The following is a 16685-nucleotide window of genomic DNA, read 5'->3' on the forward strand; positions in this document are numbered from 1 at the left end:
CCAATATCATCTGCACCTGACATGGTGCACACTCTTTTAGGCTGTAAAAGGTATTTTGTAGTTTAAAAAGGCAAAAAAAATCAATATTCAGAGTTAAAGTCCCGACATATTTAGCAATTTGATGATTTTGTTTATAGTTGATACACATCTAAATAATTCTTTTGAGAAACTGTGTTCGCGAGAAAGGAGAATTTAAAACTATTCTGCAGCGACATCTAGTGGCAAAACATGATATGTGGCAGGAATGGATTTCAGCCGAAAGCCGCATGCGCACTTCTGGAGCTTTGGGCTTGCAAGTAAAAGTCGTTTGAAATCGGGTTTATCACAAACATGTTTACATATTCTATCTTTACGATGGGTCTATGTTTCCTGCTGCTATAGCAGGTTAAACAGCTGTGTTTTAAAAGGGGGGCAGGGGATGGGGGTCCATCCGCTCAGAGTGGCGCCTCCTCCCCGCAGCAGGATCTCTGAACTCTGTTTGTTTCCGAGCGTGTGGATGAGCGAGCCGTTTACTGCGTTTATGAGACCCGTTGTTTACTTTAAATTTCCTGTCTGTCGGTTTTTACACCGTTTTGAATCCGTATGATGGCAGAATCCCAGCGGGAGGAAGAAGAGGGGCAGAAGGAAGCCCCGGGGGACAGAAGCCTTCCTCCAACAGGTAGATAAAGCCGGAAGATGAGGATCCAGCCTCCTGAATGTCCCATCCATGTCTAACTTTGTAGTTGGTAGTGCGCAAAAGTAGGTTAAAATGATCTATTTTTACATTTTTAAAAAGTTTTTTTGTTTGTTTAAAATTAAATTATTCCTAAATAGTTTAGATGAATGGTTCATTTGGGGTTTATATTCTTTATGGTGTAAAATGTGGACAGAAAATTGAAAACTCAGCAAATATTTAGTGCAAAGCTACACGGAAATGTTTACATTTATTTACAACATTCTTTGTAAATCAGAAAATATTCAAGCAACATAATTTTAAGCAGGTGATTAAAACAAGTTTAGCACAGATGTGTGCACATGCCATCATTTGTTAGAATAAATGCTGTTAGAATAAAAGAAAAATATTCACCTTTTTTATTTCCAAATGTCAGGTTTATGTCAACTGCATATTTTACTCCACCAAAATTGAAATAAGCATGCAGCTTTTGTCACTGAAATAGCAACGGCTACATCTTTTTTCTATTTAGCTGCTTCCTTTAAAGCAGCTGGTGTACAAACTTTTATCTGTGGACTGCTGCGCCTGTACTGCCCGGCTATCGCCGGTGCATGAGCTCAGGCCTCCACCACGCCCTGACCTGGCCAACTGTCTGGATGGAGATTCCTAAAACTGACAAGCAGCTGTGTCGTCATGCACGCTGCACTCTGCTCTGCTCCGACAACTGTTTAGCCCTTCTGGCTGAAAAGAATGCCTCACACCAGACACTGTTTCAGCTGCTTTCACTGCAGATGATCCCGTCTGCACTCACACCATCTAATCTTCTCTGACTGGGCTCCACACTAGTTGCTGATATTCTGTTCTTCACTCACAACACTATAATCAGTTTTAGACTGCTTTGTTATCCACATGTTGGAAAAACTGCCCCTTATTTACAAAAAATATTTTTACTATGTGTAGAGCATGTAAATTCCAATCAAATCTCTTCATTTCTTTAAATTTGTGTGAATTTGTTGTTGGTGTGGTTTTTTTTTCCTCCTTCCCTGCCTTTTGTTGCCAGTTTCAGCAGTTGCTCTGCGACTGCTGTGCTGAGTAATGTCAGCATGTGTTGTATGTAGTGAGAAAGTGGACAAACCCTCCCCACTGTTTCCAGCCGCTTCCCCCTGTGTTTGTGGTGTCTTTTCCAATGTCACACTACGGATCTAGTGTGTCATGGCTTTCAAGGGATTTAGTGTTTATTTTTCACAACAGCTGTCAGAATAAACTCTTAGTTGGTCAATAAAATAACAAACTAGACACCCTAGATCCATAACACACAATACAGCAGATGCTGCATGATCTAAATGCTTGTTTAGGGTGAGTTGGTCCAAAAATAGCCTTACCTGATTAAGGTCTATTAATTGGATCACCATGAGTTTTACTCTGGATATCAGTTTTTCTCTGAACAAGTTGATGATCCACTCATTTGATCTGGCATTTGAAGGTCAGCTGTTTAGTGAGGATTTTGGACATTAATACGGGTATTGTGATGAAGGCGGTTACAAATTGGGAAAATGTTTGCTTTTACTTCAAAGGATTCTGTCAATAAGACATTCAGCAATATTTGATTATTTTTTTTTTTGAACACGTGTGCAGTCCTTGTAGGCTAGCGTCTTAGTTGTTTTACAATGCATTCTGCCTTTGTAGATTTTTATTGTCAAAACACACCTGATCCAGGTAATCAGATGAGGCAGGACATCTGAAAACCCAGCAAGGCCTGGAGTTTGATTCACCTGAAGATTCAAACCTGTTTTACAAATACTACCACTACACAAGTTATATAGTTAACAGATGAGGCAGATACTTGAATTAAGTCGTGTTAAATGATGATGGAAGACTCAAAAACAGTTTTTCAGTTTGAATTTTAGATGCAACATTATTTCTTAAACTGCACATTATAAGCAGATTTTATTCACAATAGGCTGTTTAAAAATAGTGATTTAGAAAACAAAATGTACAATAAAAAATATTTTTTCTAAAATTAAATTGATGATCTGGGGCCTGTTGCACAAAAGTAGGATAAGGGATTAAGCCAGGATATCTTGGTGATCCTGGCTCAACTGATCCCCAATCCGGTTGCACTAAAGCTGGATAGGGGGCAGGAGGATATGTTATGGTATAAGTTACCATGGAGATTTATTCTGTGGAGCTAGCCTGCTCCAGACCAGGCTAAATTCCAGGATCTATTTAATCTCATCCCTAATGTCAGTCAGCAGTCGCCACAAATGGAAACCAATAGTTATTTCACTGCTCACTATACATTGTTATCATATATAACTAGACCCGCTGTCATTATTTAAACGTTTGTGATCATTAATTTCAATCATTTTGGATAAATAATGAGTTTTAGATGATGTTGCTATCATTAGATAATTTACAGTTTCCCATAGACTATAAGGCTATATGTAAAATTATAGAATATTAGGGCCACAGAGGGAAAAAAAGACAAGTCACAATATTGTAACCAGTTGTTTTAAAGGAGGACAGTTGTTAAAATGACAGATGTGGGGCATTTCGTGAAATTGTACTTCAGTATGGTTTCATAAACGAAGACATGCTGATGTGCCAGAATATGAAGTATCACATTGTCATAACTATCAAAACTGTAAAAAGAATATTTTGCTTTTCTGCAGAAAGAACCAGTCTCATAAATTTATGACTTTATCCTTTTTCCCCAGTGGGGCCCTAGTACTCTGTCATACAAAATAATACACATTCCATTAAAATATGAAAACACAATGTGTAACATTATGTTCCTTTATTGAATAAGGACAAAACAAAGCAGGTAAACTACACTCAAAAAACGTTCACTTTGAATGAACATAAAACAATTATGGAAATGATTTCCACATGATTAGATAGCGTTACTTGAACAAAAATGAATCATATTGGTCCTACTTAATGTACTTAGGTTCAAACTAATAAGTTTAAGTTGATTCAATCTAAATACTGCAGTTGGACCCAAGTTTAAATTAATATTGTTGCTCACTCTCAAGAGATAAAAGTTGATCTAACTTAATTGAATCACTCCAATTGGTCACACCTCATTAAATTAAGTTTATTCAACTTAAATTTGTATGACTACCTAACACAATTTATGTTGATATTACTTAATTTTTTGCTTTAATTTTATTTATAAATCTGACAATGATAAGGTTTTCCAAAGTTTCAACCAATGGGTCTTTTAATTTTCACATCAAAGACATGAAATGTGCTGTAATGTCCCACATCACAAGACAGGAGTTCAAATAATGCGAATTATGTTTTAAGTTACATGAACAGTTTACCGCACAAGGGGTTTGGTCATCATCCTCTCCTACACTCTAACTCATGGTGCAGAAAAGAAATAAACATATCAGATTAAATCACTAGTTAAAACAGAGTAAAACAGCTAGACAATAAAACCCACGGACAAAAACTCACACTAAGACCCCAATCTGCCCAGATAGACAAAGAAAATGGAATCCCACAATTCCTTGCAATTACTAATGTATCCAATTCAACGGTATCATGTTGGATCAACATGATTGAAATTAGTAACTTTTAAATGTATTATTTTTATGTACGATCGACATGATTCATTCACGTAAGATTTACAAACATAAAATGTTCTGGTTGAAATGACAAGTTACATTTTCATAAAATTATTTGGCTGGTAATTTAATTTAAATTCTTTTTGAGTATGCTTTATCACTGTGGTGGTGTTGCCGCCTTTCTTCTTAATTATATCTTTTACCTCCTCGTATGCCTCCATGAGGATTTGTGCTTCCGACGGGGAAAGGTACGCGGCTTTAGTTGCCATGGTAAATCAGTTTATCTGTGATCTGTGGCGGGGTCTGTTTGAGTGAGCTGTGAGTGCGCACCTATCCAGGATTGGTTACACCTGGCTTGATGAATCCGTGTCTGCTCATCCTGGCTTGGTCTTTGTGCAACCAATTAAGCCTGGACGCACATGTTTTGGATTCATTGAGCTCAGCTCAGTCATTTATCCCGGATGTCTTAATTCTACTTTTGTGCAACAGGCCCCTGGTCAGCTTAGATACATTATAAAAATATCAACAAAATAATAAAAATACCAACAGACATCCTTTACTCATCGCACTGGAAAAACATGGTTGGTCACTTCTTCCATAATGTGCACTGTGTATGCAAACTTTCACAAGCCCACTATTGTGCGTGTAGATTTCTTTTTTTTTTTTTTACTTTTACCTTATTTGCATGTTTTTTCCTCTTTTTTTATGTCAAGATAAGATATTTTTGTACTTCACCATCTTCAGATTGCCCTTAAGATGCGAATAAAGTGTTTTTAAATAGATTTGAATGAAAACATGTTTTTAAATTGTTGCATAGGGTAAAGTGTTTACAATCAACATATTTAGATTTTACGTGCTACGTGTAACTCACTTAAGGACATCATTTAAAAAAAAAAACTAGTATGGATTTGCGTTATTGCTTATCCTGGATTTGGTTTTAAATAGTAGTCTAATTAATAATTTAAGAATCAAAGGTTTTTTGTGTGTAAAGAAAGTTATTTGTCTTAGTAAATATACAACCCAAACTGTTTTAGTGAAGACATGCAAATTCTTATAACTAGAACTCCACACTCAGTAACTGAGCTGTCTCTCCACTTCCTGAAAGACCACATTCCAGTTCACCAGATTGGCCAGGTGAACAGAAGAGCAGTGGCACGTAATAGGGCCACCCTTCTCTCCTTTGCTGTATGTGGGCGTGTAACATCCAGCTTCTTGGTCAACAAGAAGGGGAAAAGTTCCTTAGAGGAATATACTGTTGTTACAGAGCATTTTTCCCATCTGCTGCTGTGGCTCATTAAGGTAGGAATATGTCTTTTGGGCTAAATCATTTCAGTTGTTGACAACATATCTTTTTATACAAGGTCTGTCAGGTCTTCTACTGGGAAGTCAATGCTTAAAAAAACACTATCCATCTAAATAAAAGGTTGGATCTTCTTGCTACACGTTCTGTTAAAGTGTAACTGCTGTTGCTGTTCAAACAGATAAGAAGCAGCAGGTGTGACAGGTGAATGGTGCATTGTGGTTTCAGCTAAATGTTCCTACACAGCCACCTTTGACTTCAGATTTATACTTAGCCTACAGTTTTACTTTTTGTTTCCCTGTTGCCTATAAATGTTAAAAAACAGCTCAAAGTTTGCATGCTGTTCTATCGGTGATATAGTCAAAAAATGTTTTCCAAACTTGTGACAAACTGGTTTGACTGGACTGAATTCTTGTTCTGGAACTTTTTTTTTTAATTGGGGCCTTCCAATCAGGGCAGATTGATTCCAGTAACCTGCTGATTGTTTACTCTGACAAGGCGTGATGGGAGCATTTTCTGAGGACGAGTTCCCTAAAGTTTTAAACGGGAGCGTATCATTAGCCAGGAAGTGAGGAGAGGGAGCATGTGCGGGAAAAGCCCGGCTCAAAAAGCACAGAAAGGGGTGGCCACACCTCTTGTTACCAGGGCGACCGGCCACAGCAGCTGAAATTGATCAGGGCTAATTACATAGTCAGTCAGAAATGCTGCTGCCTAACCCCCAAATTGATCCAGGTTCAGATTTTTAGCCTGAAAATAGGAACTGTCACAGAACCTTTTGCTAGACTTTACTGATTGAATGAACTTTTAAAGACTTTCTGTGAGGACAGTTGTGTTTTTTTTCCCCAAAAATGTATGACAGTGAAAATGCATTTTGGGAAAAGGGAAAGTGCCCCCTGAAAACTCCATCAAGCACTCAAAAATCCATGAAGCAGGCACTTTATCTTCACCGTATCGTAAATGTTGTGAACCTGCTGTAACCTCCACCACCAGGAAAAATTATGAGATGGCTTTAAGATAATGGTCGCATAAATCCATCATGTCAAAGTAACCCGTCGGTCCAGAAGTGTTTAATGCAGGAAAGCTGGTTTTAGTTTTAATTTCTGTTTGCTTGTGTCACAGAAGACAACTTTGAGATAGTTTTGAAAAAGCTTATAAAAATTCCTCATCTTCTTTTTGGTAAATTTATTCTGATATATTGTGAAAACAAATCCCATCTGTTATTTGTTTTTTTCCATAGATCACTCTGAAAGAACCAAGCCAGAACCTTTCCACCGCAGGTAGGTGGTCTCTTCTTGGGTTAGAATAGCTGCAGATGGGAAGCAGGTTGCTGTCCCTTTAACTGTTGGATCTGCTGATGGTGGGGTTGTGACGGACCAGACAACACTGTGCCATTCTCTATGAAAGACAGGAGAACAAAGAAAAGACTCCATCACTTTGTTTTTTCAGTTGGTGCTCAGAAATGGAAGCCAGTGGCCTCTCAAAGAGAGCTGGAGCACAGTTTGTTTCAACAATATTGCAAATGTTTTGACATGTTCAACTTCAGAGGTCATATTGCACATGAAGGATTATGTCATTTTGATGATTTATATTTAGATCTTTTTTATTTAAATAAACAATTTAAAAAAAAATCGGAGAAAAGGATACTTAGGCAGTGTTGTTTGGAAACTTTCAAAAATCCTACCATCTGTTTTTACAGGACTTAGCATAGTTAATTATTTATACAAGAATGTTTACCTTTATTGACACATTGGTTTTATACTTAAATATCTACAGTAGGTTCTGATTATAATCATTCTAAATATTTGATTGTTGTGTTGTTGGACTTGACTATATCATGATATAAACTCGCCCAGCAGTGTTCTGGTGTTCTTAACCCCCATTAGTGACACATGAGCTTCATTGTCTGCTCTTTTCAGTCAGGGATCTGTGTCTTCTGCACCAGCTGTTGTAGAACGAGGTAGGTTTACCTTTATTTTCTATTATGTAGCTCATAACTGGGTTATACTTGTGCTGTGTCATTATATTTATTCATATAAATGACAACACAAAGTGTCAAAGCTCATCTAGAGTTTTTCTTCTTCCAGCGAGAACGTCTCACTGTGACAGCCTACAGGAGAGCAGGTAAAGGGTCTGTTGTCCTTTGTGGGTTTTGTGTTGTGTCTAACTCTACTCAACATAATGTGTGAAAACTTTCAAATGAGGAGGATGGAAAGAGAATGTGTTTGTGTGTTTTGTCTAACTTGTCTATGATGTGGTTTTTCTTCTTTTTTTTTTAGGCAACCAGAGATTCCCATTGTCTCAACAGAACCTCTGTCCAACAATCACTGGTTTCCAGGTCCTTCAGTAGTTTTCACTCCTCAGTCACGCTGGTCTGCAAGTGTCCAAGTCGTCTCTCAGGTAGGATTTATGAGTAATGCTTTGAGACAATTTAACTTTTTTGTAATACATTTTTTTCTTCATAAACATGGTTTTACAAGCTTAAAAGTTCATCTTTTTAAAATTTATTTAATATTTGCAACAACAAAAAATGTCGCCAGACCTTCTAATGTATCCTTCAGTAGAACTAACTTATTCAAATTATTTCTACAAAGGCACACTTTTGCAGTCAAGTTGCAATTTTTTCAAGATGTGCAAAAGCAAGATTGTTGGTATAGTTCACCATGCGTCTAAAATTAAGGGGGGGACTTGCGTGAACGTTCTTTTTCTTTGTCATGACTCAGCCTCCACCATCCTACGATCAGGTGATCCAAGAGAAGAACCAGAAGGAGCACATTACCAAGCCCACTGCAGCCCCTCGCAGGTCCACCTGCACAACTACAAGTGCTACCCAGACCGACCAACCCTGCACAGCAGCTTCACCGCCAGCTCTGAAAAAATCTGCAAGTAAGCCATCGATGATGATGATAAACAAACAAACAAAAAAACATGATTGGCATTTAAAGCGTTTTTTTTTACCCTAAATTTTGTTTCCAGGTAAAAAGCCACAAAAACCTCCCAGGCTCTCACTGTCAAAAGCAGCGAATAGAAAACCTGTAATAGAAACAGTCGGAGAAGCTACAGCAAACGTGTCAGTAGTCACTGACCCAGAGGACCAGAGGGGCACCAAGCGAGACCTAGAAGAGCTTGAAAAGGCAGATTCCTCGCACACACACAGAAAATCTATTACAGTTTTCTGGCAAATCCCAAAAAAACATTTTCCTGCTGCAACCACTGAAACTGCTGCTTCAACTTCAGAAAACCGTCAGCGACCTATCCCCCGTCCTCGCACAAAATCCCAGAAGCAGACAACAAAAGCAGAAATCAAAGTTTTGCCTGAGGCGAGTCCATCCAGTGACATTACACAGCCGGATTCTCTAGATGTCTTTACGAAAAAATTGTCAGATGAATTACTAGAAATATTTGACGAAGGCCACCAGTTCGCGGAGCGATTTGACGAGCAGTTAGGTCAGACGACGCAGGTTGGAGATGCTCTTGGTGAAATGAGCGACCCCTTCAGTCAGCGCAACATCCGTTCTAAAATCCAGGCCTTTGAGGGCCAGAATGGAACAGAGGGAGGAAATGAGTCGGCCAGACCAAACCCATTGGCCAGGAGGGCTACCACCAAACCCCCAGTTGCGGCCAAGCCTTCACTGCCTTTTAGAAGTATGGATGACAGTCAAAACATACCAGCAGCTCCAAACCCGAAACCAGCCCCCAAAGCTATGCCTCTTAGAAAACCAGTGGGAATGTCTGTGAGGGAACAGCTGGAGGCTTTGCACAGCAATGGCAGCATCCAACAGCAACCCATCTACGCTTTGCCGGCGAGAGCTAGTAGCCATGAGGAGGAACCATCACCAACTCCACCTGTACCTCCAGTGAAGCCTTTCAAGCAACCCCTCAAACCCAACCTGAATATAAACAACCACAACTCAGTCTCTATGAGCAGAGAGAGTGACCTCGTTGACGGTACATCAAGTGAGTATTTGTGCAATAAATTTATATCATAACTGTAATAACTAAATTAAATCACAAACCTATGTTGATTTTATTTATTGAAAAAAAATGTGTTAAAAATATGATTTTTATAGAACTTTTAGGTTTATCAAAGAAAATCTAACAGCCAAACAGTTTAGTTGGTAATTGATTTCTTAGGACAATAATTTAGAATGACTAGATTAGAGCTGCTCATTTCTGGTCCTCGAGATCTACCACCCTGCCTGTTTTCCAACTCTCCCTGCACGGCTTGCTGCTGATTACCTGGACCAGGTGTGTTCATTCAGTCAGAATCTGGAGACATCTGATTGAGCAAATCTGCAGCTAGCAGGGCTTTGAGATCTGGAAAACAGTCAGGGTGGTAGATCTCGAGGACCAGGAATGAGCAGCTCTACTCGAAGAGATAGAAGTTTGATCAAGAAAGGAGAAGCATGAAGGTCAACTGAAGCAAAACAGAGTGTCTGTGTGTAAATTGGAGGGACTTCAGTGGAATGTAGAGGATACAGGAACCAGAGCTGGAAAAAGATGGGGGATTTTAAGTACCTAGGGTCAACAGCCCAGAGAAAAGGAGACTGTAGGAAAGAGGCACAGAGGTGTGTGCATGCAGGTGGAGGAAGGTGTGACATGTGACATAAGAATGAGAAGACAGGTATAGAAGGAGACTGGAAGCAAAGCTGGAGGTAGCAGAGATTAATATGTCGAGGTTCTCCTTGTGAGTGACAAGGATGGATTGGATCAGGAATGAATCCATCAGAGGGACAAACCACGCTAGACGTTTTGGAAATAAATTCTGGGAAGCAGGTTGGGATGGTGTGGACACATTTAGAGAAGGGACAGTGATTATGTTGGTAAAAAGGAGGCTGAGGTTGGAGCTAATAAGAAAGAGTCCTAAAGGACGACCTGAGGTGAGGTTCATGGATGTAGTGAAGGAAGACATGAGGTTGGTTGTGTAAGCAAGGAGGATGCAGAGAGGGTAGGAGAGGAGAGGGTTAGATGGAAGCGAATGATTTATTGTGGCATCCTCTAAAAGGAGCATGGAGGTGGAGGAGCAAGGGAATGGAGGTTAAAACAAACAGCTGTTATAAAAATGAAAAGCATTTCCAGTAACATTTGATCTAATAAATAGTTTTTGAACTTTATGAATGATTATTCATTGCACCTTTGCAGCATTTTTGATGGATTAATATCATTTTTTCCTTATCGTCCTTTTACGACCAACATCTCTTCATTTTAATACTGGATACATTTCCTGTCGTTTTTCTTCAAAAATTGAAAGTTGACTTGATAAAAGGTGGATTGTCTCGTGTTTTTGATGACTTTCTCTCCATTCTGACAAAAGCAGTAGAAACTGATCCCATGACCAGATTTAGTTGGAGACTTCCTTGTTCTTTAGTTCATATGTTGCTTTTTTTTTTTTAGATAACGTCCACATGAAATCTCAATACAATGTGGACATCAATGGAAGTTTTCTACCCAGACAAAGTACAACAAGGAGACCAACTACCATTAGAGTCCCCAGCAAAATGCCGTCAAGTGAGTCCAGCAATTCTCGATTGACTAAAACTGCTCAAATTTGAACTCTCCTAATTAAAGATACGTACATCTATCTTTCACTTAATTTGTACACATTGTTAATTGGACCTGTTTTTTTTTTCCAGTATCCGATAACATTCAGGACGATCCTCCTCCTGCTCTCCCTTTTCGGAAGCCAATAGGCTCTTCAAACATTCTACAGGACTACACCAAACCGGCTGTGTCCTCGCAGGTAAGAGTTACAGTTCAGTGCAAGCCAAAGCATCCCTTCACTTTTTTTTCTTTCAAACCAAAATAACAATTTTATTTATCTATTTTTGAAGGAACTCAAAGTTCCTCCTCTGCATTCTGCTTGTATTGTGCAATTGCTTCTATGGTGCAATGTGTTCCAATTCCCTTGGTCAGACTTTCTTGTAACTGAGCTGCTTACTGGCTTTACCTGTTCTACTTTCCAAACAAAGAAAGTCTTGTAATGCTGTGATCTTGTTGCTTTTGGGTACTATGCTGGCTTGTGGTTGCTATGGTTTCAGCTTCACATATTGCTGTCATGTGTTCATTTTATTGCTTAAAAAAAGAAAAAAGAAATCAACTTCTCAAAATATGTCTTCTTCCTGCAGTGTTCTATGGGGCCGGGACCGACCCTACCCCCTCGGTAAATGTGAAATCAAAAAAATCATTTCCATGAAGAGGTTGCTGCTATAATCATTTTCAAATCAAGTAATGCTGGTTTTGCACCTCAGGAAACCCAGCATGAACAAACCACTCCCACCACGTCCTCCTTCAGGCAAAGTAGGCCCTGGAAGACCTCCGCCCCCTAAGTTTGGTGCAACCAATCGTGCTCCATCGATATCACTGCAACCCCCGCCCAAACACCAGGAAATAAACCCCAACAAAACAGAGATGGTCTTACCACCCAGGCCCAGGCCAGGCCACTGTCTGTACAATAAATATATAGTAAGAGTGGTCCTAAAACAAAACGTTATTTCTTAGAACCCTGTCAGCTGCATTAATGTATCCTCTCCCTTCAGCTTGAACTCCCACATGCGATCGCAGCTCTGGACTACGATGGGTGTAACATCGGGGAGCTTTCGTTTGAGGTTTGAGGCTCACTAACAAACAAAGAGGTGGCTTTTTAAATATCCCTCATGGGTAGTGATATGAACTCCCTCTTTGTTTTTCCTAAAGAAAGATGAAGTGCTTCTGTTACTAGAAAAAGTCAACAACAATGAATATCTGTGCCAAGCTGGAGAGGTCATAGGCAGAGTCCACAAGTCTCATTTGAAAATTATAACTCCTCTGGAATCCTACTCTTCTCCAGTATATGTAAGTGAATCTTTAAGACAAATCTTTTCTCCTTAAGTGTCAGATGCCGCAGAATTATGTGTACTATCCCCTGCAGGATGACGTCCCAGCTGCTTCTGGTGGAGATTTATGTGGGCTTACAGTAAAAGCTATCTACGACTTCCAGCCACGTGAGTAAACAGCTTTGAGAGGCTTTATGCAACTTAAAAGCATTTGACAGTCTCAAAATCTGCTAGTTGTTTCACTTAAAAAGGTGAGACATGTCTGTAATGACACTGCAGCATTTGAATCCATGATGACATAGTGTGTTTCGGATAGAAACCTTTATTACTGGGGTCCCAGCTTTCTCCAGGTCATTGACCAGTTCCTCCGTGTAGTTCTAGGGTTTTTCCTCCCCATTCTCAAGATAATTTGTATCCTATGAGGTTTTGCATGTAGCGAAATTGTCAAGGATCTTGTATTTCTTCCATATTCCATAATAATTGATCCAACAGTTGATTTCTTCTCACTAAGCTAGTTCTCAAGTCTTCTTCAGATGAAAAATCTTGTCCCTGGTGTCCTTTGATGGCTCTTTCGTCTTGGTCATAGAGGAGAAGTTGCAATCAGTTTAAGGGTATGGACGTGTATTCTATATGGACACCAGTTCAAAGGTGCAAAGGTGCAATTAATACAGGTGTGGAGAAGTGGAGGATAGAAGAGCTTCTTAAATTCCCACTCTGATCATCTTTTGATCTGTTGGAAAAGTGTTCCCACTGGTCTTTTACCTACTGTATAACTAAGCCATTTTTAGCCAAATCCCAAAAACCTGTGTCGCTCTCTAGGACATAGTTTCTGCAGATTGGCAGGAGTTCATCAGAAATTCCCCCCTGGGTTGTGGGTGGGGCCTCCGTTACTTCCTGTCATCCATTTGTTTATAGTCTTTCCCAATAGTTTACAGCCCCCACAACCCTAAGCTAATCTTAGCAGTGCAACAAAAATGGTGAACAGTATTTGCGTTATCCAGCCTTCCAGTTTTGAGCCAGATGCCATCTTGGACGAGTAAAAACAAAGACATAAATTGATCTATTTTTACATCACAAAACAAGCATTTTCTAACAGCATTTTTTCATCTGCTCCTGGTCGACAAAAAAATGAAATGCAACTTTAAGCTTATATTCCTTTTTATAATTGTCCTCCATCATAAGAAAAATGCAAAAAAGAACCCTTTAAAAACACCAAAAAAAACTAATTTTCCTCAGAGCGTGTCTTTAGAGAAGGTACAGCCCTGAGAGGAACAGAAGTCTCACTTGTTTGTAGAAGATGAATACTTATTTTTTGTAGTTTTACATGTAAATAAATAAATTCTTCAAAACTCATACAATGTGATTTCCTGGCTACTTTTTTACATTCTGTGTCTCACAGCTGTAATGTACCTATGAAGAAAATCCCAGACCTCTCATTTTTTTCAGTGGGACGATTTGCAGAATTTGTGACTGACTTTTTTGATTTGCATTTTTAGCTTAGCATAACATTATGTTTGTCAGGTACAAATATATCTCATTGTAACACTGGTCAAACATAATGTGCTAATGTTTTAGTGTCGTTGCAGCTACACACTTCAGGTCTCTGAGTTCTTATCTAAGGCTGGAGCAGGTGCCCCATCAACACATCATTTTGTTCATTCTCAGTTTCGAATTGTGTATCTCCAAGTCAGACATTCCCATTCACAAAATATTATTTATGATGCAAAGGTGTCCCTGAAGATTTGACTATTACAGCACACAAATGCAGAACTACCACAGTTCTGAAAGAGTGTCTCTATGTCCTAACTCAGTTATGTTGGGTGTCAACTTCCTAATTGACCCTTTTCAGGAAAGCTCTGACCTTGTAAATAATCCTCCTTATGCATGAAGAACTGCATTACTGAACTATTTTTGACTTCTTGCTCAAAAAGACAAAGCAATGGTCTTTGTATTCTATTTGAATCCTGAAAATCACAGAATGAAAGTCCCACACTAGCAACTTTAAAACTGGTAACATTTTTATTTAGTGTACAAAATAAAGTTTAGGACATTCTTTTCAAAAACCCAAAGGTTGCATTCTTTGACATCATTGCTAACTTTCACAATATATTTTGCTCCTCGATACATTTCCTGACTAAAATATAATTGAATTTGGAATTTTTAAATTTACCCTTGATTGGATTTTTATTTTTTAGAGAATCCAGAAGAGCTGAGTCTCAGAGCAGGAGATGTTGTGACAGGGGTGGAGCAGGCCGACGATCAGTGGTACAGAGGCACATGCAGAGGATCCACAGGTTTCTTTCCAATTAATTATGCTGAAGTTCTGGTAAGTCTTGTTTTTATAATTCCCTGTAAAAATACAGTCTCGATGTAAGGCTTTTAAAAAAGTAATGTTTATGTCTTCAATCAGTCAAATTCACCTGTCCCTGAAAAGAAAGAGAAGCCTTCGCTTGCATCAATCAGGTACAGTTCAGGTGATGGTGAAACCGGTTATTTACTTATTTTTCAAAGTCCCGATGAGCTTTTTAAATTATTCCTTGCAGTGGTCCGAGGTGCGTGGCGAGGTTCGACTTTGAGGGGGAGCACAGCGATGAGCTGACCTTCTTTGAGGGGGATGTGATCCAGCTACAGAAGTATGTGGGGGAGGAGTGGGCGCAAGGGCAGATCGGCGCCTCGATCGGCATTTTCCCTTTGAACTTTGTGGAGGTCGTTGAAGATCTGCCGCCGCCTCCAACCCAGCAGTTGAACCAAATGTTTGTTCCAGGTGAGGGAAATGAGAGTGCTTTTACATTTTTCTACACAAATGTTTTTGTTCATAAGGAAAGAGCACTTTAAATCAAGCTCTGTGAGGCATTTGATTGACTGTTTGTCTTTCATTAGAGAAAGGTCTCCACCGCATGGGGGAGTTGATGAATGCATGACCTTGGTTTTTGACCCCACTCCTATGAAGTTGCTAAAAATAAAAACGTACAAATCCAGTTGCTAAACTCTTTCATTTTCTAGAATGTTTTGATTTATTTCTTTTTATTTTGCAATTATGCAACAATTCCCTGAGAAACGCTCCTACCTAAATACGTATCCTTTGCTCTTCTTGTTTCTTAATAAACTGTTCATTTCTGCAGGTATTTCTGCTGCTGCTGCCGCCGCCGCCGCCCCTCCCAACATACAAGCTGAGCCTGCCAAACCTGCTAAGGTAATATTTATGTCAGAGGACACCCCAACAAAGAAGATGCTGGTTATGCTGACTCCCAATACATTAAGTACCAACATATTTTACCTGTGCAACAAAGCTTGAGGGTTTTATTTTGAATTCCCACTGCTGTAAGCATTATTTTTGTGTATTTTACTACCTTAAAACCTTATCACAGCTGTGGGCACACAACTATTTAAATATAGCTCTGTGCATGTACAGCCACATTGTTACAGGATGATCCAATGTTTTTAAAGCTGTACATTTAGCATCCAAATTTTTTGATACTGGCTGTTTTTTAATGTCTTCTAGATGGACAACTTTTCATGGTTTCTCTTGTTTGTGGACTCTCCTGTAGACTTCCAAACCTAACGAATGGGCAGTGGCCTTGCATGATTATGCAGCAAAGACTTCCAGCGACCTGTCGTTTCGCCAAGGTGACCGCATCCTCATGACCAAGCACTTGGATGAAAAGTGGAGTTGTGGCAAACTGAATGGCAGAGAGGGCATGTTCCCCCGGATTTATGTTCAGACCGTAATAGGTACACTGGGATCTAGCTTATTTGTAGGCCTGTTTTTAGAAAAAAAAGATCCTATTTTCAACATTTAACTGTTTTTATTAGTCAGTTAATTGTAATAAAAAAAAAAAATTCGAACTAAAATGTTCACTATTTTTTCCTATTTGTTACAGAAGAACAGCCCACTATTGACCTGAGAAGTAAAGCTGCTGGTGGAATGAGAGCAAGAGCTTTATATGACTTTAGATCAGACTGTGATGAAGAACTCTCAATTCAGGTACCTTTTTTTTTTCTTTTCCTGCAAGATTCTGCTGAATAAAAGCATCAATTCAAAGTCTTCTTTTACAGTTTGGTGATATCTTGACCAACGTGGAGTCTGTTGATGAAGAATGGTTTCTGGCAGACTTGAGAGGAAAAAGAGCTCTGGTCCCTAAAAACTATGTCCAAGTGTTACAATGAGGCCAAACACTGCAAAGATGTGGGGCTGAGTTGATGGAACATCTTTAAACTGCTGTCTATTAAATGTTTTGTAATCCTAAGCAGTTAAACCTTTTCCAACAGTAATGCATTTTAATGGTTTAAGTTATGTGAATTAAAAATAAAATGTTTACAAATGACTTTTTGGATTTTGTGGCTGCAAACTG

The 16685-nt window shown here is 39.1% G+C and overlaps 1 protein-coding gene across 11 annotated transcripts; it reads left to right on the plus strand.

The window, feature by feature from the left end:
- Nucleotides 1-265: 265 nt before the first annotated feature.
- LOC144990266 (uncharacterized) lies at nt 266-16658 on the plus strand. Of its 11 annotated transcripts, none has more exons than XM_078943350.1 (21): nt 266-658; nt 6762-6801; nt 7441-7481; nt 7609-7645; nt 7801-7921; nt 8266-8407; nt 8498-9478; nt 10916-11029; nt 11155-11261; nt 11647-11681; nt 11770-11983; nt 12058-12126; nt 12215-12352; nt 12429-12501; nt 14529-14659; nt 14744-14796; nt 14877-15097; nt 15456-15526; nt 15882-15960; nt 16215-16318; nt 16390-16658. In XM_078943350.1, exons 1-21 carry the CDS (start codon nt 583-585, stop codon nt 16498-16500), a joined length of 2958 nt encoding a protein of 985 aa, XP_078799476.1. In that variant the 5' UTR covers nt 266-582; the 3' UTR covers nt 16501-16658. The 11 variants fall into 11 exon arrangements, with proteins under 11 accessions (XP_078799476.1, XP_078799467.1, XP_078799473.1 ...); XM_078943341.1 differs by having other exon boundaries at nt 269-658; nt 8245-8407; nt 15882-16065; XM_078943347.1 differs by having other exon boundaries at nt 269-658; nt 8245-8407.
- Nucleotides 16659-16685: the final 27 nt, after the last annotated feature.

The sequence above is a fragment of the Oryzias latipes genome (assembly GCF_053564925.1).
Source record: "Oryzias latipes strain Hd-rR chromosome 1 unlocalized genomic scaffold, Olatipes_Hd-rR_3.1 chr1_Y".
NCBI lineage: Eukaryota > Metazoa > Chordata > Actinopteri > Beloniformes > Adrianichthyidae > Oryzias > Oryzias latipes.